Source organism: Tenrec ecaudatus, chromosome 3 (genome assembly GCF_050624435.1).
Source record: "Tenrec ecaudatus isolate mTenEca1 chromosome 3, mTenEca1.hap1, whole genome shotgun sequence".
Taxonomy (NCBI): Eukaryota; Metazoa; Chordata; class Mammalia; order Afrosoricida; family Tenrecidae; genus Tenrec; species Tenrec ecaudatus.
In genome coordinates, this window is record NC_134532.1 from 149,629,750 (window position 1) to 149,654,583 (window position 24,834).

At 44.7% G+C, this 24,834-nt stretch overlaps 1 protein-coding gene across 1 annotated transcript in view; it reads right to left on the minus strand.

The window, feature by feature from the left end:
* Window positions 1-24,628, minus strand: part of PARM1 (prostate androgen-regulated mucin-like protein 1) — a 129,134-nt gene extending 104,506 nt beyond the window's left edge. The window contains exon 1 of the mRNA XM_075544204.1: window positions 24,315-24,628. Within this exon, the coding sequence (XP_075400319.1) occupies window positions 24,315-24,357 (43 nt within the window). The 5' untranslated portion in view covers window positions 24,358-24,628. The remainder of the gene's footprint in view (window positions 1-24,314) is intronic.
* Window positions 24,629-24,834: the final 206 nt, after the last annotated feature.

Sequence of the window (24,834 nt, forward strand, 5' to 3'; positions counted from 1 at the left end):
GGCAGGCCTAGCATGGGAACAGTCTACCATGATGACACCGCAATCAAGCTGGCTGCCCGGGAGTAATTGCTCCTTAGTACTTGGCAAAAACGCTCTCTCAGGTTTATGCACCTATGCCCAGACGTAAATTTTTCAGTGGTCAAAATCAAAATACATAAATCATGCATCTCCTAGTGCATTAAAATGTGCCTTCGGTGCAGCCTGATTATGAAAATACCTCTGCCAGTCACTTAACCTCAGAGAGCTACTTAGGAAAAGGGTTAGTGTTGGCAGGCGATAGTAGACTAATTGCTGTGCTTGAGACGCTACTGGATTCACAAAAATCCAGTAAATGGCAGTGAGTGACAGCCTTTCTGTCTTGGCTTAAATCTCTCCCTCAGACCCCCCCCCCCTACTGCTTTTTATGAATCAAGCCACATTTTCTGCTGCAAAGAGAAAAAATTGCCAGCCCACAAAAATGCTTCTTTGTTTCATAAAAAGTTGCATTTTGCATTTAGGACTGAGAAAGATTTCAGTCTCCATATCTTCCTTACTGGTCATAGATATATATGTCCTCCATTGGCTTTCTACGAAGAAATAATCTGAACTTTTAGAAAAATGCTTCAAATCTACACTCTAGACTAGCATAGGTTCCCAAATTTACTTGCCCTATCGCCCCCCTCTTCAGGAAAAAAAAAATCAATGCCCCTCTGACAATTAAAAAGTTTTGTACTATAGCCCATTTACAAAAAAAACCAAAACTTCATTGCCATCAGTTCCATGCCCACTCAAAATGGCACTATATGACAAGGTAGAACTGGCCTGTGAGTTTCCAAGACTGCAACACTTGACGAACATAGAAAGCCCTGTCCTTCTCTGGTGGAGTGGCGGGTGGTTTCAAACTGCTGACCTTGCAGTCAGCAGCCCAATGTGTAACCACTAAGCCACTATAGCCCATAATTTAGATACAATGTCGGTATCTGCTTTTGCAGCCCCCATGGCTCTTTCTAGTGTCCCCCCACCCCCTTAGGGGGAAGTATCACCCTCTTAACTCTAGAGAATATACTATTTTTTTCTTTTTGCAGACAGGTCCCTATTCCAAATTCATGAATCTGTAAAAATGATCTCACCTAGCAAGTTAACTTAGTTCCGGACCTGTGCACCCCTCCCCTGCTTCCAGGGCCTTCGACTATTGTCGACACAGCTCTGGTACAGTGAACAAGGCCAGGCTTGGCCACAAGAGCTCTGTTGGGTCCTGGTTCAGCTCCTTCTGTGACTTTGGCCATAGCACTTCCTTTCTGTGAGTCTTGTTTGTGTTCATCTGTGGGGTAAGACTACCACAGTGACTTCTAGGACCTTGTGAGGACTGATGGCTATTTTGCACCTAAAAACTGTGGAATCCATAAGGCTCTACACACGTATTTTTAATTCAAGAATTAAGGAGCAGGAACTGGAAGAACTGCATGCTTAGGGTAATATTTTCCAATTTTCTTTGGGCCTAGAGTCTATAGCTGTTTTTTTGTTTTTTTTAACAGAAATGGCTTCCAAAAAAACGGAACTGTGTGCATTAGAGTATAAGTGTTATGGAATTTTACATAAAGGACTGTCCTAGGAAGAATGCCAGACCAGGAAGCCAAAGTACCTAAGACTGGTTCCCAGGGCTCTGAGAGTTGACCAGCACTGTGCCCTCCTTGTCGTATCGGTCACTTGGGATGAACGTCTGCCTTTGAAGGCGTCCAAGGGTGAGACTGGGGATGCAAGAGTCACTTGCACATTGGGAAGTGCAGGCCAGAACGACAGCTGAGCCCGTGCTCCTCCTGGCAGCAGGAGGCCTTCAAGCACTGAGGAGCTTTCTGAATGTTCAAAGCGTGGTTAAATCATTTAAGTGGTCAAATTAACTGCAGAATGAAAGTGAGCCTTTCTTCACCTTGTTGGGGGCACGGAGTACAGATACTGGATAAAATCTGTGGATCCTCTCACAGGCAGAAAAAAGCCATGTGCATACATTTTGATATAATGTGATATATGTTGTGGACTTTGGGTGCTCATTTCGGGATCATCTCAGTTATGGTAGGGAGCCCCTCCAAACCAAACCGAACCAAACCAAACCAAACCAAACTCAGTGCCATAGAGTCAATTCTGATTCATAAAATGACCTTCTAGGACAGGCCAGAACTGCCCTCACGAGTTCCCGAGTGTAACGCTTTGCAGGAGTAGAGACTCACCTTTCTCCAACAGAGAGGTGAGTGGTTTCAAACTGCTGATCTTGTGATTAGCAGCCCAGTGGATAACCATATGACACCAGGGCTCCATGAGGAAGCCCCCGGGCGACTCAAATGGCTCACAGCTGGGCTGCTAACCAGAAAGATGGAAACTCTAATCCACCCTGAGGCACTTCCAGGGAATGGCTTGGAGATTTACTTCTGAAAAATCAGGCACTGGACACCCCCGGTGGAGCACAAGTCTGTGGGACACACAAGGGTCGGAACTGACGCCAGGCAACTGGTTGGTTGTTTGTTTGCTTAAGGTTTGGCAGCCAGGTTAAGGCTGTTTTATATCACAAAGAATAGAAACAAAAATGTCATCTAATTTTCTATTTAAGAAATGAGACATGGAGCTTTGGAACATCTCAGCAATTTTATCAAACTGTTAAAAATAGTTCGTTCTCTCTCTCTCTCTCTCTCTCTTTTGGAACAGGTCAATTTTCATTCTACCGAGAGAATAAGCTCAATTATTTGGACTCTTTCATTTACCAGAACAGTTAATTCGTCATCCCCACAACATCGAAACAAGCTTGTGCATATCTTATGCATTGCCATGATATAAATTGAATGTGTATCTTGAAACGATGCCATGTAGTAATGAAGCACAGATTGAATTAATCCAGGGTCTCATTTAAAGCCAAATTGCCTAACACTTTTTTAAGGAAACTGTATCCACCAGGGTTTAAGCTTAAATTCTTAGAGACATTTTGATCTGTTCATCAATTTTCCTGAATTTGTACACATTCTAGCTAATTGACTATGGTCTGCTAAACCCCTCATCCAAAAAAAATGCTGCCTGAGTCTTATGTGGAGAAAAATGCACTTTATAAAAATGAAATCAAGAAAGTGCATAAACAGTTCGAAGGCTTCGGTGAGGGCCAACATTCTGATTGCAGATGGGTATTATCATGCGGTGCCTATTACATCCCCACTCTCATCAGACCAGTGCAAATGGCTCCTGCAGGTGTGAGATCAGCCCGAGTCTTTTGAACTGAATGCTGGACTGTGCCATCCAGATCAGAAGTGAAAAGAAAACGAGCATGCAGAACCACTGAATTTACAGCGGGGTTCAATCTACATCTGCTCTCTGGTCAAGTTCACGAATATTTTCCCTGAAAAACACTCTTCTTTTTCCTCTCCCTTTAAAAACTATTTCTAATTTTCTTATTAGTTCTTCCTGATGAGTTATTGCTATAATGGCGAATTTGCTCATTCCACTAATCTTGAGAAAAGGAATGATCGTGGTTATGAGAAAACAGTGATCTAATTCCTGGCTTCTCACAGAAAGGTCAGCAGCTCGGACCCACCAGCTGCTCTGCCCGAGGAAGATGCCTGCTCCCATGACACTGGCAGCCTGGGAAACCCAATGATACAGGGTGGCTCTGCCGTATACGGTCACTGGAGGAGCTCTGTGGTCAGTGTCTGATAAGCATGGGACTCCTATCAGCAACGGAAGGTGGAAATGCCCCACCAGCCACTCACAGGGAGAAAGATGGGACTGTCTCTTCCCACAGAGACGCACAAACCTTTGGAAACTCTATACTGGTTCACTGAGTTGGACTGGACTCAGTGGTAGTGGATTCATTCGTTTGTTTGAATCTTGTGGTCACTATGAATTAGAATAAACTCCACAGCAATGGTTTCGTTTTCTCTTTGGTTTGGTTTGGTTGTGTTATATTTTGGTTAATATGGACAGGCAGGGCCAAAGGTCTATGTATGATGGTAAACCTAAAGGTTGAAAACCAAACCCAAACATCTCTGCCGATAGGTCCTTCCGTGGTCCCTATTTTCATTGGCATTTCCTCCACTCTCCCACTGGGACCCTCTGATCTCCTGTTACCTTTATCCGATTTGTTCTACAGAGCCAACAGTTCCAACTCACAGCGATCCCGTAGAACAACCTAGCGCTGCGCCTGTGGGTTTCCGACCCTGGAACTCGTGAGAGTAGAGAGTCTCTTCCTTCTCCTCTCAGAGCTACTGGTCAACTCACCCACTGCACCGCCAGGCCTTCTTGGTGGAAGGTGAAGGTCACCTTCACCGCCAACTGCAAGGTCAATGATTCAAATGCATCAGCAGTTCCTCAGGAGAAAGATGAGACGATTTGACACCATGAAGATTTAGGGTCTCAGAAGCTCAAAGAAGCTCTGTCTCCTAGGGTCACTGTAAGTTGGAATAGAATGGCCGTGGGTTTGTTTAGCTTTGGTTGAGGACTAGGCAGTGTCAGAGACCTTCATTCTACTGTTTACCTAAAGATTAGAGGCTGAAACCTCTTCCCTTGTGCAGCCAAAGAGAATGCCTGGCAATCTACTTACATTAGGATTACAGAAGCGAAACTAGGTAGCAGAATCCTGAAAGTGCCACACAGCCGTCAGAGGAACAAATAAATCTATCTTGGAAGTATAGCCAGTGTGCTTCTTCAAAGCAAGGATGGTGAGACTAATCTCAGGACAAGGGCTTCCTAAAGCAGAGTACGGGTTCCCAAACTTATCCCACCGCGTTTCCAGAGAGAGAAAAAACAACATAGTCAGCATCCCCCGGCAACAAAAATATTTGGTACTAGAGTGCTAAATCCAGGAATAAAGTGTAGGTATCTGCTTTTGCCGCCCTCCCCCACTCCCATCATTTCAGCAGCCCTTCCAAGGAGGAGGGCCAATGAAAAGAAAGAAGACCCTCCACCGCTAGCTGGATGGACACAGTGGCTGCAGTATAAGCATGCATAGGCACAATGGCGAGGCTGGCGCCGGACCAGGCCGTGTTTTGTTCTGCTGTACGTCGGGTCGCTATGGTTCTGAACCAACTCCACGGCACCAACAATGCAGCAGTTCTATGCTGTCCCTCACGGGGTCACAGTCCATTGAAATCGACTCAACAGTAACTAAACAAGGCCTGAGAGCTATAGACACCACAGTCCAGAGCTCCACCCAGTGTCTACCAGAACTTCCTGTAAGACCTTAAGCAGTAACCTGATGGAGAGGAGGCCTGCAGGGACCTGAGTCAGTCACAAGGGACCTGGGCGTGTCTGAATGGGCCAGCTAGCTGACTTGCCAAAGGAGACGAGCTGCTTCCACAGGCATGACCCACTTCCTTTCCTCCAGGGCCCTGCAGGGTTCGAGCCCTAGGGTTTATCTTCTTCCCTGGTCAGATGTCTCTGGAAAGGCCAGGATGTTCTCAGATGTCGGCAGCTATGGGGATCACTTTTCAAGTTTTAACGGCTCTTGTCACTTCTCTTTTTTCTAGAAGAATTATCATCAAGTACAATCTTCCACGGAAGCCTCTGGTCATCTCAAGCCTGGGCCCCAAACCAGACATCTGAGCTGGTTGACCTTCTCACCTCTTATATAACCTCAGATTTCCCGATAAACTCCTTTAATCTTAATTGTTAAATTTTTTTTTTTAAATCAAAGCTGCAAGGCTCTTTGCTCCTCATCTCCTGGGCACTGATGTTGGCACTCTAGATGTTTTACCTCATTGCTTTGCCAAAACAATACCTCTCCGTGCATTGTTAAAACCTCACAAAGGCTGTTCTCTTGTGGTGTGACTCTTAATCCCAGCATGCACTCCGCTCTTATCAAAGAACTCTGTTTATAGTATCAGAGCCTTCCATTAAAAAAAAAATTCTTTCAAGTAAAACCCCAATCAATAAAAGCTGTAGCCCATAGGGCCCTCTGTTCTCAACCTTCTCTTGCTCACACAAGCAAACACTAGCTATAGAGTTAAATCTTCGGTAGTGAAATCGCTTTTTTTTTTACAGAGGATTGTTTCACAAGTTGATGTTTATCCAGGCATTTAAAGAATGCCTTCATTGCAAAAGAACATCAAAGAGTTAGCTGCAGAACCAAAGACATGACCGCATCCTTCCTAATGCACATCCTGGTTACTCATCAGTAGACATGGCTGCTGGGTGTGCAGAAGAGGACTGTCCTTCTTTAGGAGAGACAGGGGGCTCCGTTTTAGTCAGAGCTAGAAATTGTCTGAATCCCTGAGTGTTAATTTTCCCTGAAAAACTATTTTTCCTAATGCTACTTTTTCTTCCACTTTTTAAATTCTTCTGATTAGTTTAGAGAGGAAGGATACAAACAAGAATGGGGGGGCAGAACGGATGTGCACACATATCAATGTTCACATCTGCACCTTAGTCACACTGGCCTGTAAGCGCGTGTTGCCCTGGAGTAACATAATACAGTCTGCATCCCCCCTAGATCTTTGTGTGGCTGCATATGCTTCCAGCTCTAATAATCCATCCCATCAACTAAAACCTCAAACTCATTGCCACAGAGTTGATTTCTACTCATAGTGACCCTACAGGGCAGAGTAGAACTGCCCCTCTGGATTTCTGAGATGGAGAATTATTGCAGGTGTAGAAGGTCTATCTTTCTCCCAAGGAGTTGCTAGTGGTTTTGAACTGTTGAGCTTGTGGTTACCAATTCAGTTTGTAACCCACTAGGCCACCAGGTCTCCTAACAATGCCTTTCCTTTACATATGTGCAGAGAGGACATGATGCACTTTGCATAAGATGCATTTTTCTCCATCCTATGATCCATCCCATATAACTGTGAACATATCTATGTATATTTCAAATAGTATTTAGGTCCTCCCGGCACATAAACACAAGAGCAACATTATTCCTTCATTTCACACGGAGCTAACCTAAACACAAATGTGTCTATTTTCATCTCCTAAAACTTTTTTATCTCTGTTTGTTAACAGACTCGATCTTAGGCAGGATTTTGAAATGACACCGCCTCAAACAGAAGAGAGAAGAAGCAAACGGAGACCCTTGACATTGCCACATGCCTTCCCAGTAGCATGCACACTCCTGAAACCCATTGCCGTTGCTTGGTCCAACTTACGGTGAATCAGAGCCGCGTCTTTCTCCTGAGGGGACTCGACACAGTGGCCGGAACAATGGGTGCAAACACAGCAAGACTTGGGAGGATGACAGAGGAGCAGGCAGTGTTTCATTCTGCTGTACATAAGGTTACTAGCTGAAGAGCTAGTGGTTTGAACCTCCCCAGCTGCTGAAAGGTCAGAACCTTGAAAATGCTATGGAGCACTTAGTTCTACTCTGTCCACAAGTGAGAATTGACTCGAGAGCATTGGCTTTTGACTTCTGTCTATGTGAATGGCATCAGGACAGATTTCTAATATCCTGGGTTCAAAGAAAGAAAAGTGTCCTTGTGGCGAGATAAAAATGCTTTCAGGGCCACTCCCTCTCTGTCTGAATCAGATTACGTTGAGAATGGCAAGGGGGCCAGGCCACAGCGAAGGCCCTCTAATTAATATCACCTTTCAGTTAATAGAACATGTTTGCCATCATAAACTGATGTTTATATTGGTCCAGATTAGGCTTTGTTTTGACTACACATTTCAAAGGTTGAAGTGTGAATTCCAATGTTAAAATAAGAAATCTTACCTACACAAATATAAAATTCACATGCTTCCTTAATGAGTTCAAAACCAAGCAGATACATTTATCTTGGTTAGAGGGCACACACGGAGTATCTCCTGCCTGTAGGAATCCCCTGTAGTTAACTCGGGCTAGCTCTCCCTCTTGGTATCTCTGTGCGGCATGACTTGGCTGCTAATTGAAAGGTTGGTGGTTTGAATCTACTGGTTTCAAAAGCCCCACGTTTCTCCCGTGGAGTAGCTAGTGGTTTCGAACTGCTGACCTAGGCTGGCAATCTGCTTCCAAGAGGTCACCACCTTGAAAACCATAAGGACCCAGCTCTACTCTGCAGCAAATGTGTTGCTGTGAGTTGTAAATAACTTGATGGCATTCACAGCTCTAACTATGGCTCTTTAAAACCCCATCCTATTGGATTCGCTTTTCTAGAGGGAACTCTTTATTTGATAAGGACGTAGAGGTAAAGATGTCCTTATAAATCTCACTTGCTGACCTGAGCCTAACTAAAGCAGGGCAACTGGATCTCGAGCAGCCTCCCAGTTCTCCTTTCTGTGCCTCCTTGTTGGATGCAATATTTTTGTGCAGTTGTTCACTGTGCAAAAGAACCCTGGGTGGCAAAGCAGGTTACACATTGTGCTGCTAAATATAAGGTCAGCAGTTTGAAGCCATGGGATCATTTATCCTGCCTGCCTTAATAGACAGACATGAAAAACCAAAACAAAAGCCTATAAATATTTCCAGATCTTAGAGGCTTGGAGTTAAACAAGTGACCGTCTACCTGGGAAGCAACAAAGCCCACATGGAAGGAGCACACCAGCCTGTGTGATCATGAGGTGTCAACAGGATCAGGTATCAGGCATCAGAAAACCCTAAACAAATAATCATATGCGGGTAGGGGAGTGGAGACCCAATCTGTAGACAATTGGACATATTCTCACAGAAGGTCACAAGGAAGGGACGAGTCAGCCAGGGTGTGGTATAGCACCGATGAAACACACAACATTCCTCTACTTCTTTAATGCTTACTCCCCACCACTATCATGACCCCAGTTCTTTCTTACAAATCCAGCTAGACCAGAGCATGTACACTGGTACAGAGAAGAGCTCTCAATACATGGGACTCAGGACAGATGACCCCCTCAGGAACATTATTGAAGTAGTGATACCATAAGGGTAGGAGGAAGGTGGGGGGTAGAAACAGGGAACATATTGCAATGAGCCACGTATTACACACCCCCACAGGGATGAACAATGGAAACATGGGTGAAAGGAGAGAGTGGATGGTATAAGATATGAAACTAATAATAATTTACAAATTATCTAGGGTTCATAAGTTGGAGTGTGAGGGAGGGAGGGGAAAAAGGAGGAGCTGATAGCAAGGGCTCAAGTAGAAAGAAAATATTTCAAAAAGGATGATGGCAATATGTGTACAAATGTGCCTGACACAATGGATGTATGGATTGTTAGAAGAGCTGTTGAGAGCACCAATAAAATAATTTTAATTGCTTTAAAAACATGTCCAATTTTAGTTATGAGAAGCTGACCTATGCCACGCCAGAGCCTCTCTCCATCCTTTCTGCTCCAGCCCCTTTCCGGAAGGTTCTCTGATGATGTTGTTGAGTACTCAGTATGGATGCTCCAGCATCTGCTTAAACCGCATCGAAGAGATGGTATCACCAACTCCATGAGGCCGAAAAAACACAACACCCTCAAAAAAAAAATTAAAAAAATAAAAAAAGAAAAGAAAAAAAACAACAAACAAACAAACAAAAAAAACCACAACACCCTATTCTACAGAGCTCTAGTTTTCTTATTTGCTATCTCACTCAACACATTTTATTTTTTAAAAGTTTAGACTAATGCTTTAAGAAATTGCCCCTATAAGTGATAAGCATTGAAAAGATTAAACGAAACTTAAATACTCATCAGCTAGCCTAGGCCCTCTTAAAATACTGCCCAAGATGGTCATTCTGATCAATGATTTATGCATCATTCATATATTAGAAAATGTAATATCATCCCAAGCTATTTTACCACCCAGAACCTTCTATACCCATTACATCAGCAAAGTCCTGTAAATATTTCTGAGGTCACTTGCTTCTGTGAAGGTTTTATCAGAATGACTTTTGACTCATGATTTTGAGGATCAAAATAGCCATCTAGCAGTTACTAAAGTCACGTTAATTATTGATAAAGGAGAATTCAAAATAGATGTTCATAATGTCTTTTATTTTTCATTGCAAAGGCAATTCAAGCTAATAATAAATCAGTAAATACAAAGTATGCTAGCTACTCGATTCTTGCAAACCCTTTTATTCAGCAGGCACACAAATATACTTGCTTTAAATATTTTATGACAGTGGGCAGTTGAACCTTGAAAATACAGGGTTGAACTGCTTAGGCGCACTCATATGCAGATTTTTTTCAATAAATATGTTGGAGAATATCTTGAAGATATGGGGCAATTTGAAAAAAAATTACAGATCACATGGCCTAGACATTTTAAAAAATCAAGACATATTTATGTCATCTATTAAAAATACATGTAGATCTGAGTCTATATTATCATTTTCTACCTCAAAATTGTAGAAATCCTTCATAAAAAGTTAAAATTTATCAAAACATAGACACACACATGTTTGGCAGGCCCTACAAGGCACCATTCACCATTGAGAGAAATGTCGATACATGTGAACGATGTAGCACTAGATCGGAACTCCATAAAATTAAGTGTGCGGTTGGTGTTGGGGCAGTTCACCTGACGTCCACTCACAGCAGTCCTACCATGTGCAACCGAAGAAAGCGCTACTGGGTCTTTTGCCATCGAACAATTATTCTTAAGTTTGAACCCAGCCCGCCTCGAGGGTTTCCCTCGGCTTTACCAGGCAGGATGCTCACTTCCAGGCATCCAGGCACTGATCTCTCCTGATAGCACGTCCCAGGATTCTAGACAAAGTCTTTTCCACCCTGCCTTCTAAGGCACATTCTGGCTTGTATATATTCCAACACGGATTTGCTATCCTTTTGGCATGAACTCTGCATACTCTTTGCCAACACCACAATTCAAATACAGGAATTCCTCTTTGATCTTCGATTATCATTATGCAGCTGTCACATGTATATGAAAAAACAGAAAATGCCACAGCCCGAGTTGGGAGGACTTTAGTCCTCAGTGTGACATCTTTGCTCCTTAACACTGTTGAGAAGTTTTGTGCAGCAGATTTGCCCAATTAAATACTGCATTTGATTTCTGGACTGCTGCTTCCATGAGGTTTAGTTGCCTATGGATCCAAACAAAAATCAAATCCTAGACAACTTCAATCTTTCCTCCATTTATCATGACCTTATCTATTGGTCCAGTTATGAGGATTTGGGCTTTCTTTACATTGAGTTGTAATGCATACAGAAGCCTGCAATACTTGGCCTTCATCAGCAAGGGCTTGTCTGCCTGGCTCCCAGCAAGCAGGGTTGTGCCTTCTGCATATTCCAGGCTATTAATAAGCCAGACGTGGACTTCTACTTCATATAATCCAGTTTCTTTGTTTGCTCAGCCTAAATGTTGCATAAATTTAGTCAGAGGATACAAGCCTGTCGCACACCTTTCCTGATTTTAAACCACGCAGCACGCTCCTCTTCTCTGCACCCGTTGAGTTTGTGGACAGGTTCCGCAGCACAGTGAAGTGTTCTGGAGTTCCTCTTTTTATCAACACCGTTCACAGCTTGGTATGATTCACATGTTCAAATGTCTTTGCACAGTCAATAAAAAACAAGTAAGCTTTTTTTCTAGTGTTCTCTGCTTTCAACCACGATTCATCTGACATTAGTAATAATATCACTTATTCCACATCCTTTTCTGAATTTAGCCCAAATTTCTGACAGTCTCTTTCACTGTATTACTGACACCATTAGATGTTCTTTGGTAAAATTTTACTTACATGTGATATTAATTATATTGTTCTATAACTTGAGTTTTCTAATGGATCACCTTTCTTTAACGTGGGAACAAATATGAATCTCTTCACTTTGGCAGGCCATCTAGCTGTCTTCCAAATTTATTGGCATGGGTGACAGAGTGCATCCAATGCTATGTCAGTGTGTCAAAACATTTCAACTTGTTGTCCCGCTCTAGAGCCTTGTTTTTGGCTAATGCATTCAGTGAAGCTTGGACTTCCTTCAACACCATTCGTTCTTGATCATATGCTTCCTCTTGAAATGGCTAAATATCAACTACCTCTTTTTGGTACAATAACCTCATATGTTTTTTGTGTCTTCTTTGAAGCTTTCTACAATGTTCACTATTTCTATATTACTATTGGAAGCTCAAATTTTTCTTCAGTTCTTTCAGCTTGGTATATGCTGAGCATATTCTTCCCTTTTGGTTTGCTAACTCTACGTCTTTGCACATTTCATTGCAATACTTTATTATGTCTTCTCAAGCTGCCTTTTGAAATGCTCTGTTCAGTTCTTTTACTTCACCATTTATTCCACTTGCTTTTGCCACTCAACATCAAATGCAAGCTTCAGAGTCTCTTCTGATAGCCACTTTGATATTTTATTTCTTCCTGTTCCTTTAATGACTTTCGGCTTTTCTTCCTTCCCCGTAGGATGTTCTTGATGTTTTCTTTAATGACCTTCAGCTTTTCTCCCTTCCCCGTAGGATGTTCTTGATGTCATTCCGCAGCGCTTCGAGTGTCCACCATTAGCATCCACTTAGATCTATAGAGAGATGTTCTTGAAATTCAAGTTGGAGAGACTCAAGGTCATACTTTGGATCTCATGGACTTCTATTAATTTTCTTCATCTTCAACTTACCTATGAACAACTGGTTTTCTCCACAGACCCCTAGTTTTGACGGCTGATACTGAACCTCTCCGCTGTGTTTTCCCAGATTCGATTCCTGTGTGTTACACCTGGCAAAGTCCAGCTATATAGTCATCCTTCGATGAAGAAGTTGTTGGCCTTGCAAAATTCTATCGTGTGACCTCCAGCTTCACTTCTATAACCAAGGCCATATTTTCCATCAACTATCCCTCTTTCTTTGCTTCAAACTTTTGCATTCTAATCAACAATATTTATCAATGCATCTTGATTGTATGTTTGATCCATTTCTGACTGAAGACACTGGTAGAATGTCACTAGCTTGAGTGGTTGGTGCATAACTTTGAGTAATAGTTGTATTAACTGGATTTCCTTGAATGTGGTAGATAGTATCCTATCACAGACAGCATTGTACTTCAAGATAGATCTAGAAATGTACGTTTATAGTTTCCATAATAAAAATAAATATTAAAAATATCAACCCTTAAATGCAACTTTTGAAAACAATTACAAAGCAAGAGACAACTGTCGGTTATTGAGAGACATTTATTTTACCAAAAATTAGTTGTAAATTTTTGAATTTCAGAAACCACATTTTCCTATTCTTTATTAAATTTTCAAACTATCTCCTCTCGATCCAAAAGTCATTTTCGCTCTTTAACAGTCATAATTGCCTTTGAAATATGGAGTCTCACAAGCCTTCTTTTTTTTCTTTTGCCAGAGTAATCAGAGGTATCTTCCTTGGGAGAAGTGTCAGAATGTTCCCCTGCCCTTTAATGCACACTCACAACACTAGACATTGCACCCTAGCGGTCTGTGGCACAAAAGTCAAAGGCCACGACTCTGCTCCACAGACAGTGTTACTGTCCTTCATGATGGTCCAATGCCTTCAATAAAGGACAGCGGGGCTTCAGTAGCAAGCAAGGTGTATTAAGGTTTCTTCTGTCTCCTGTGATTTGTTTACAGGCTGCTCTTGAAGTTGATACAATCTTAAGTTTTGCCATAATCTCTAAGGCTCCCAAACAATTTCAATTCTTACTGCCAGCTACTAGCAGGCAGAGATCAGAAGGCCAAGGAGACCCTCTTTCACTTCTTAAGCCGATTCATTGCTAACACCTCTACCTCATACCTTCTGGATTTACTTAACTTTCATAAATATTCTCTTAGTCTCAGAGTACTTTTGTCCATTAGGCTATTTTGAGTTACTCGGAAAATTCTCAAATGTCAAATAGTAGAGGTATCTTCACCTTCAATCCCTGAATTCAAAGGTGACACTTCCTTAATTGGCCAGAACGCTAAGATGTTTCAGCTATTTTCAAAGGATACCAAGGGAAAAGGAGATGCCTGTGAAAGCTGGACATGGAAAAAGGAAGGCCCAGAAGCATTTGAATCCAAGCATTGGCATTCTGATGCTGGAGAAGAATACTGAAAGTACCATGGCCTTCAAAAAGAACAAACGATCTGTGTTGGAAGCATTGAGACCAGAGTGCTCCTTGCAGGCAAGGATGGCAAGACTTCATCTTACATGCTTTGGATATGCTGTCAAAAAGACCAGTCCCTGCAGAAGGACCTCATGTTTGGTAAAGTGAAGGGCAACAACCAAGAGGAAGGCCCCCAAGGACATGGACTGACCCAGTGGCTTCATCGAGGGGCTCAGGCATAGCGACAGCTGTCAGGACAGTGCAGGAGTGGGCAGTGCTTTCTTCTCTTGTGCACAGGGCCTCTATGGGTTGGAGCCAACTCAGTGGCATCTAACAACAATCGCAACATGGAAAAGCAGGGGCTTTCGGGGGGCTGAATTTAAAGTTTAGCCTTTGTGAACCACAATGAAAAATAAAAGCCTGACTCATTTTATTTTAAAGCTATTTGGTAGCCTTTGACCTAAGCACCGGAGGTAAGCAAGTTTGCCTATATGTATGTCTGTCTTCACCTCCCTTTCCCTCCCTCTTTTGGGTGATCAAAGTGAAAAAATCATACTAAACTAAGTATAATTTGCCATCCCTCAAAAATGGATTTAATCATTCAATTTAACAAATGGATTATGAAGTCTCGTTTATGTGCCACATACACTCCTGGCACTTGGAATGTCACAGCAAAGAAAAGGCCAAATCCCCACATCTGTGGAGTTATGCTTTAGCTGGGGAGGCTGGGGTGGAGTAGACATGGAACAAGATAACATGTTAGAGAGAGAGTAGAGCCACGAGCTCAGATAAGGAGCATTGGGTATGTGCTGTTGGCAGGTGGAACGGACTGCTATTTTAAAATGTTGGTCAGGGTGAATGTCATTGGGAAGGTGACTTCTGAGCAAGGATTTGAAGAAGGTGAGAGAGTCAGCCATGAGAAATGTAGACAGAGCAAGCAGCCACTGCATGTCATAAAGAACCCGGGGTGTCTGGAGGAGAGTGGGCCAAGGAAAGGGCAGAAGATCTGGTCTGAGAGTGTATGTGACCCTAGTTGATTGAGATAGTACTGTAAGGCACAGTCCCCTACCCTGAGTGCAATGGGAAGCACTGTTGATGTTGGACAGAGCAGTGCCAGCATGTGACCCACTTCCAGTTCATGAACTGTTGCCACATAAAGAGATCCTAGAAGGTAAAGGGTAGAAGCTGGTAGTCTAGAGAGGAGGTGACAGCAGTGTTCCCAGAGAAAGATGATGGTGGGTCAGAGGAGAGGGAGAGAAATGCAGGTGGCCAAGAGTAGTGCATTTCTGCATGTATTTTCAAGATAAGGCATTCAGATATTCTTGAAGTACTGAACAAGGGGTGTTGAAAGAAAAGGAGCAGTCAAGGTATGGCTCAGGGCTTTGGAGTAGCCAGTGTATAGTTGGAGTTGCCATTGAGTGAGATGGAAAGGGCTTCAGGTGACTGGTCTTTGGAGAATTAAGTTCAATAACGTTTCTCTTTTCCTAGACCAGAAAGAAGTGGACAACCCACTAAATTTCTTCATGACTCTGTTAGCCACCTCTGATGAGCAAGGGGTATTGAGTTCTTCCCAATCTGTTATTCTCAGATACAAAAAGTTCTCTCGTAATATGACATTTTATAGAACTAACTTATGACTGAATGTTTGATCATTTCCCTAACCACATAGAGAGAGTGCACTGTGGCTTTTATATAGAGAAAAACAAAACAAAATGCTGAATATCCTTTTACCCTTGAAGTGACTGCTACTGTTCTTGATAAATGTGGTAGTTACATAATCTGGGCCAACTTGTGAAGGGGTGGAGTCTAGCCTGTCAATCAGGTCATAGCTTGATGACCTCATTTGGAGGTGGCACAGAGATAAACAGCTCACTGGAAGCCAGATACAGACAGACTCTCTCTGCTTCATCTTTCCTGCTAACAAGACGCATGGACCTATTCTGGAGCCCTGGAGCTGGAAGAGCCACATGGGAGACCCATGCCAGTGCTGAGATGCTTACATCGCCACTGCATGCACAAGACTTTCCCCCCACTGGCCTGTGATCTTCCTGCATTTGTTGTCATTGTATGTGTTGCATGAGTCTGAAGAGGAATTTATAGTTTGGCATGGGACATATGGGCTAATATCAGGTTTATGGACTTGATCTTGACTTGGCTGGAATGTTTTCTCAATATTCAGTTGCTCTTATATATAAAGCTCTTTCTTGCGCACATATGAGTCTCTCTGGATTTGTTTTTCAAGTCTACCCAGACAAATACAGCAAAGAATCTAAATTACAGTACAAAGCAAGCGTTGCATGGTATGGAATGTTTAACAACCAGATAAAAGCCCAATGCCCAAATAGCAGTAACTCTCTGCTGCTTCTCTGTGGGGATTGTAAAGCTTTTCCAAACAGTGCAGGATATATATATATATATATATATATATATATATATATATATATATATATATATTAGGGGTGGGAAGCCCTCATAACAGCCCTTCATGATTAACAAACCCAGGGACAAGGGAACAACAAGTGATCCAAATCGGTGATGAGGAGGGTGTGGGAGCCCTGGTAAGGCATGATCAGGGTAATGTAACCAAGAGGAATTTCTAAAACCCAAATGAAGACTGAGCATGATAGTGGGACAAGAGGGAAGTCAAAGAAAATAGAGGAAACAGCTAGGAGGCAAAGGGCATTTATAGAGGTCTAAATAAAGGCATGTGCATATGTAAATGTATTTATATTTGAGGATGGGGAAATAGATCTATGTGCAGATATTTATAGGTTTAGTATTAAGGTATTAGATGGATATTGGGCCTCCACTCAAGTAGTCCTCGATGCAAGAATACTTTGTTCTATTAAACTGGCATTCTATGATGCTCCCTTTCCTAACACAATCGCTGAAGACAAAGCAGGTGAATAAGCAAATGTGGTAAAGAAAGCTGATGGTGCCCAGGTATCAAGAGATGTAGTATCTGGGGTCTCAAAGGCTTGAAGGTAAACAAAGGGCTATCTAGCTCAGAAGCAACAAAGCCCACATGGAAGAAGCACAGTAGCCTGCATGATCACAAGGAGCTGAAGAGATCAGTTATCAGGCATCAAAGAACAAAAAAATCATATCATTGTGTTCTCACCTCCCTGATACGATCGCTAAAGACAAATGGGTGCACAAGCAAATGTGGTGAAGAAAGCTGATGGTATCCAGCTATCAAAACATCAAAATATATAGTGTCTGGGGTCTTAAAGGCAAACAAGTGGCCATCTAGCTCAGAAGCAACAAAGCCCACATGGAAGAAGCACACCAGCCTGTGCGATCACGAGATGTTGAAAGGATGAGGTATCAGGCATCATCGGAACAAAATATCGTATCATTATGAATGAGGCAGAGTGTGGGGTAGATACCCAAAGCCCATCTGTAGGTAATTGGACATCCTCTTATGGAAGGGTCGCGAGGTGGAGATGAGCCAGTCAGGGTACAATGTACAATGATGAAATATACAACTTTCCTCTAGTTCCTAAATGCTTCCTCCGCACCCACTATTATGATCCCAATTCTACCTTACAAATCTGGCTAGACTAGAGAATGTACACTGATACAGATAGGAACTGGAAACACAGGAAATCCAGGGAGGATGATCCCTTCAGGACCAGTGGTGAGAGTGGTGATACTGAGAGGGTGGAGGGAGAGTAGGGTGGAAAGGGGGAACCTGGGGGGGTGGGGAAAACCAAAGAAACATGGGTGAAGGAAGATGTCAGACATGATATTACAAAATAATAATTTATAAATTATCAAGGGTTCATGAGGGAGTGGGGAGTGGGGAGAGAGGGGGAAAATGAGGACCTGATGCCAGGGGCTTGGGTGGAGAGCAAATGTTTTGAGAATGATGTGGGCAATGAATGTACAAATGTGTTTTACACAATTGATGTATGTATGGTGATAAGAGTTGCATTAGCCCCTAATAAAATGCTTAAAAAAATACCACCATTCCAAAGGGAACATTTTATACTTCTCAATGACCCCATAAAGGAAACATGTATTATAACCAGTGGGGAAAGGGCCCTGGAGGTTCAATGCCTAAAGCATTAAGTCAGATGTTCAATGCTGATGGAGAGGTTGAAGGTTTGAACCTCCCAGCCGCTCCTTGGAAGAAAACACCCAGAGACATGCTCCCTTAAAGGTTGCTTACGAGAAAACCATGCTATGATTGCTGAGTCAGAATCCTCCCTATGGCACCCAACAGCCACGCCCACTCCCCGTGGAAATGTGGATGGTCGCTGGAAGTGTGCCATCTTCTCCATAACCATCTGCGAAACAAAACGTCCCTCCTGCAATGTTTCTCATGTTCAAGACCACATTCTGTATTTATTCCCCGATGGACAGAAAAATCCGGTGTCGGACTGTGGAATGTCCGAGAGAGAGATTATCATCAACTCTGTATTCTACCACTTGCCTTCTTTTGTATCGAATAGGCATGATTTCATGATCTGACACCTGGTAACTTCCCAGATATTTTTTTCAATTTAATTACAGTTACCTGTTCAGATTTTTGCCTTAGGTACAAAAGGTACAAATTTTCACCGCAATGAAATTACACAAAGGATTTCTTTTTGTTTTCTCTCTGCCTTAACATTCTAGTGTATCCCTCCAGGCCCTGTGAAACTGCCGCTTTCAAGTGATACAAGTGGAACTATCCAGCAGGAATTATGTAAACCTTACATAATTAATATTTGAGATGTTTTCAGATCTTGGCACAAAATAAGATCATTAAAATCCAAAGCAAGTCTACATCTCTCTCTTTTATATAGCTGCCAACTAGATTCTAGAAGGTTTCTAGTTCCAGCTTCATTGCAAGAACACTGCTAGGATTTAAAACTTACTCTTTTTTAAAAAAGGAAGAGTCAAAGGGCTAGGCTAATGTAGCCTAAGGACAGCTACAGTGACCGCCCCTCCCCCCCCCCAATGGCTCAGAGACACTGTACAGGAATGGATGGGCCACCGTATTCAAAGTAGTGCCCTGAGTGAAAGCTGCCTGTGGGTCCTAGTCCATAGAGTCGCTAACTGAGAAAGGGCTGCTCTTTAATCTCTGTGTCTTCCCAAGAACAGATGGTTTGTAAAGGAACAAGGCAGGGCAACTAAAGCCCAGTGAAACAGGAGGGGGGTGGGCAATCAAATGCTAAAACGTTTAGCAGCTCAATACTGCAGAGTAGAACTGTGCCATTGGGTTTCCAAGACAGTCATCCTCATGGAAGCAGACTGCCACAGCTTTCCCGAGTGGAATGCCTAGGGAGTTCCAATTGCTGACTGAGCACTTAGACCCCAGAGTTTGGGCCACTATTTCACCAGAGCGCTTTCGAAATGGGACGGGAAATAAAGCAAATCCTTTATCTAATCCACTGCCTGTTAGTATTTTCCCAGAGTGGGCAATACCACATCCGATGGACACATCAATAATCCAGGGGTGCTGTGAAAACAGATACCTACAATTTATCAGGGATTATGGACTATGGATTACGCAGGATTTTCATTGCCAGGGGGCACTGAATATTGGTTTTTGGCTTTGTTTTTTTGAAAAGGGGGTGGTAGACCACATAGGTTTGGAAATTTATGGGTGGTAGATGACCCATAGATGAAAAGCCAAAAGATGAAATGGTAATAGCCTACTTGCTAGATAAAATACAGGACACCCAGTTAAAGCTGAATTTAAGATTAACAACTATGAATTTTAAATATGTGTGCATACACACACATGCACATATACATGCACTTATTCTTTGTGTCATTAAGTCGGTTTCAACGCATGGCCGCACTATGTGCAACACACTGAAACCCCGCCTGGTCCTGCACCATCCTCACAATTGTTCTTATGCATGAACCCATTGTTGCAGCCGCTGTGTCAATCAACCCCCTTGCTTCTGTCCCTCCACTTAACCAAATATGAGGTGCTTCTCCAGGGACTGGTCTCTTCTGATAACATGTGCGGAGTCCTTGAGACAAGCCTCACCATCCTGGCTTCTAAAGAGTGCTCCAAGTCTAAGTGTTGGTTCTTTTGACAGTGCATGGTCCTTTCAATATTCTCCACCATCACTCCACAGGACTGGGAACTCATTGTTTAAGAAACTCTGCTTATGCACTGTAAATACTTGGCCAATTTTTTCCTCATGAAAACATAATCACAATTAGACTGGGCCTTAAAGTTCAAGTTAAATTGGAGATTTGGCAATTTTTAATGGTTCTGGATTATTCATATATGACAACTTCTCTGTCTAATTTGTTTTATTTGAGCTATTCAAAAATGTGTGCCTCAGAGAACTTGACCTTAAAGTTTCACCCATGTAGGCTTTGGAAACGTGCCCGTTTGTTTGTATAAGGCTCTGCGGAAGAAATCAAATCCTTGAATACACTTTACTTCTTCTATTTGTCACCAAGAATTTGGGGGACTGCTGCGTGCTGAATCTGAGTTGACACATTATTAACCTTTTCAAATTAGGCAGTTAGTAGGCTCAGCTGAATATGTTCTTCATTTGCACATTAGGGTTTGCCAGAGCAGCTAGTACAGAGTATTAGTTGAGATCTTTGATTTACATCGTCCGAGCACACACATACATTCTACTTTGGTAGAGTGTGACCTAATCTGTGCAGAGTAGGGTCAACTAGCGATAAGAATAAAACAAAAACAATAGCAAACATTTTCTGAATACTTTGGGTGCCCCCAAGCACTGTTCTAAAACCCTTCCCATGAAGACTTTGAAGAACTTTATGAGGCTATTAGCCCTCCATTTTGAATAAGAAATTGAGTAAGACAATTAAGGCTGCAGTAAGAAAATGGAGAGTGGTGAAATTACTTGGCTGAAACCGAGAGTGATTTATAAATAGGAAAGCGTAGACCGTCTAGTTGGAGAGCCTCTGGGTGCCACTGCACCAAGGCCTCCATAAACACATCAGATAACAAGAGAGCTCCCATCTCCGCAGGTCAGGTTTCCTGTAGGGGGGAGGGTAACTTTACCATCAACTTACTGTCTTAAAAGAAGCCCCAGTGGCCTACCTGTTGGGCTGCTAACCTCCAGGTCAGCATTCAAAACCTCTCTGTGGAAGATGAGGCTGGCTACTCTTGTGAAGAGCTACAGTCTCAGAAACCCACAGAGACAGTAGGAGTCAAAATCCACTCTATGCCAGTGAGCTTGGGTTTCCGTGGTTTCACCTAGCATCGTGGGTTGCGAACCTCCACATCAGCAGTTTGAAACCATCAGCCACTCTGAGGCTTTCTGTTTTAGTGAAGATTTACAGTCTCCGAAACCCACAGGTTTACCCAAAGGTCTACCCTGTCCTTTGGGGTCATATGGGTCAGAAATGGCTGGATGGAAGTGAGATTATATTTTGGTCAGAGCATAAGAGTTTTAAAGAAATGTTCTTTTGAAATTTGGGAGCTGTCTATCACAATCAACTTTGAGAGTATTGTACATAGTCGAAGGTTTTACTCTTCCTTGATTCCTAAATACAAGAGACTCCATTAGGCTTAGCTTTGCTGACCTGCTAGCAATGCATAAATAATCGCAAGTGACCATTATACAAGCTGGAGGGAAATCCTAGGTATACGTTGAGAGAATTTAAGATACAAAAGGGTCCCCTAGCCTTCTTCCTGGGAACCCTGGTGGTGCAGCAGATTAAGCCTGGGTCTGCTCAGAGGCTGGCAGTTTGAACTCACCCCTCACTGCAAGGGAGGCGGAGGGGAGCACTCTGCTCCCTGAAAGGTTTACAGCTGGAGGATGGATTCTATGGGGGCAATTCTATCCAGTCCTTCACTCTGAGTCCCCGTGGACTCTCTGGCAGTGAGTTTAATTTTTTGCTTAAAGCTTAAGGGTTGTTTTTATTTTTTAATTTCCCTGAAGCCTCTAAGACTTTGGGGGTTGGGTTGGCGGCGACTGGACAGAGGGTAGAAGAAACAGACGGGCGAAAGCATCTGAAGCTTGAGGGAAGGGTTGACGGAGAAACGGTGGAAACATGGAAATGCTCTGGAGTGCAGAGGATCTAGTGCTTCCTAACAACAGACAGTTCTGATCGGTTCTGTAGGGTCCATATGAGCTGGACCGGACTCCGTGGCAGATGACACGTCTTATAAATTTATTGCAAGTAAGTCTAACAACAACGGGCCCCTGCAGCCATCTTTAGAGGGCCCGAAGTGAGGAGGAAACTTCCATTCGCTTTGTCCTCTTCCTCCGACAGAAAGTAACAGAACCAAGAAATAGAACCTGGAGAAAGCAGCAGTTTGTCCTTTGTGGTCCTCAGAGCTCCAGGCCTTGAAGGTCTTAGTCCTCCTGGCTTGGTCCCAATGCACCTGTGTATATGCTGGGGGTCAGGGGGTGGGGGGGATGATGTGGGGGTGTGGCTGAGGCTGCTCAGCAAACCCTCCATAAACCTCACTCAGACTGTGGATGAGGGCAATTTTTCTGCCCTGGAATATAAAGATCTTAAAAAACAGGGTAGAATTGTTCCTGTGGGTTTCCGAGACTGTCCATCTGTAGGAGAGAAGAAAACCACATCTTTCTCCCTCTGAGCAGCTAGTGGTTTCGATCTCATGATCTTGAGGTTAGCAGCCCAAGATGTAACCCACAGCATCACCAGGGCTTTCTGCTCCGGAATAAACTCACTGCCAGAGTCGGTTTTGACAACACAGGGTAGAATTGCCCCTGCGGGTTGCTGAGACTACTCGTTACTGGAGTAGAAAGCTTCCTCGTTCTCACGCGGAGCCGCTGGTGGTTTTGAACGGCTTACCTTGTGCTTAGCAGCCGGACTGTCATCACTATGCTACCAGGACTCCGGAATGCAGGCCTTAGAAGCCTGGAAATGCTCCTGCGCTGGCACCCCGCCCCCCTCCCCCCCCCCACACACACAATCTTGAAATCTTGAGTTTGGGGAGGCGGGATGCTAAAATGACTCCTGTTAGGATTGATTCAGTCCTCCCCCCCCCCACCATGGCAGAGTTGTGTTGTATTGTTGTTTTCTAGGACAACCTGCTTACAAAAACAAACTTACTTTCTGGCTCTGCTGACTCCTTCAGGCTAGCTGCATGTCATGAGCACATTTTAAGTGAAAAGAAAGTGAAGGCATTTTCCATGTCATTTCGCAAATAGCTCGTTTCCACCACGACAGAATCCATCATAAATAGCAAGGTTGGGCGGAGCATGCAGGGAGCGCACGCAAGGGATCCAGGCGCTGGGCGCCCATTGAGATCCCGGGATGCGCAACCCCCAGGCGCGGGGCGCGCGGAGAGGGCTCCGAATAGCCTGCTGCCGCATCTCCAAACCAGAGACCTGAGAGCAAGAAGAGGGGGTTTTCGCACAGGTCCAGTCAATTGCCTCAGGTTGCGAAACTTTTCGTTAGATAAAATCCTTTGAGAATGACCTGTCATGATCCTTTCCAAGATATTTATAAAGGTTGGGGCTGCGGGGGGGGGGGGCGGGGGGCGTTGGGAGGGGATATATAACTAAATGGTCTTTTCCATCAGCTGGCGGTGTCAATTTTTGATCATTCTTACTGAAACAAGGCAGTGTCCGCGCAGCTCTGGCTACTTTTTTCCCATACGTTTTTAGGCATGTGACCTTAGCCATGACTCTGCTGTCCCTCGCCAGGACTCTAGTGGTCTTTTCTGGAACATCGGGCTCTCAGACTCGACACTCCACGGGACTCTGACTCTCTCCTTGGCTCTGCCACACCGCCGAACGCAGCCCCCCTGTCCCGGCGACCCTGCTAGCCGGTAGCCTCGGTGACCTGAGACCAGAGATAAGTGGTCTCCGCCAAGGCGTCTGTGTGTGGAGTAGGGGAGGCTCGTCTGGGCCAAGCGATTCCTTTTCCTGGGGAAGCGCCGGCGAGAGTTGCAAACTCTCCGCGGAGATGGCGACCTTAAACCTGGCGCGCGCCGCCTGCCGCCTTCGCCAGCGGGGTTGCGGGTGCCGCACCCTCCCTAAACCTCTACGGAGGGACCAGGCGGGAGGCCGGGCACCGCCAAGTCGCGCCCGGCCGCCGCGCAGACCCCAGCAAAGCTTTGCCGGAAGACATTTCTTCCCTTGTTTTGGTAAGTCGTCCCCCAGCCTAACAGCCCCAGAAAGTGTGGTCGCAGGCTCTGGGGGCCTCAAGGTGCACCCGGAGACCCTGGAGGCCCGCGAAGTCTCCACAAGCAGTCGGTGTCACCCACCCAGATTCAACCGCGCCGGCGCAGCCACCTGTTCCACAAAACCGGAGTTTCTGCGGCACGAAAGACCCTGCCATTCCCTCTGCCCCCCACTGCCCAGGATCCCCAAAGACGCCCGTCACCCCAAATCCCAATGCGCACACACCTGCGCGCACCCCGGGCGGCAGCGAGCCCTCCTGCAGGGCCCGAGAGCCGGAACTTCCCTGTCCAGTCTCCCGACTTGGTCCCCGAGCCCAGGCGGCGCCCCAAGTACCTGCAGTGAACACGCAAAAGGCGAAGAGCGTCTTGCAGATCATGGTACCTCTGGTGCCGGGCGCCGAGCCCGACGCGGGCTGCTGGAGAGTTGGCCGCGACCGACGGAGCGCACCGGGCGCCGCGGCTCCTCGTCTGCACGCGGGGCTGCGGTGGGAACCGGGAGGAGCGCGGTGCCTCCGCGGACTGACTGGGAGGCGAAGCCGGGCGAGCGCCGAACTGCACAGCTCCGTCAGCTGTGTGCCCTCCGGCGCCCAGCGCTCCTCTGCCCCATCCCAGCCGCCAGCGCCCGGGGCCGCCTCCTCGGCCGCGGCCGCCACCGCCAAACCCCTCCCACCCCGCCCCGCGGCGACGACTGGGCCACCCCCGGCGCTCGGTCCCGGGAGCTCCAGCCCAGGGCGGCCTCTGCTGGACAGTCAGGACGCGTGGAGTCCACGTTTATTCTGTAAATGCGGGAGCGCCTGGCTTGAGGCTGGGAGCTGGAGGTTTGCAGAGAGATGAGAGGCTATCTTGGTCGCTAC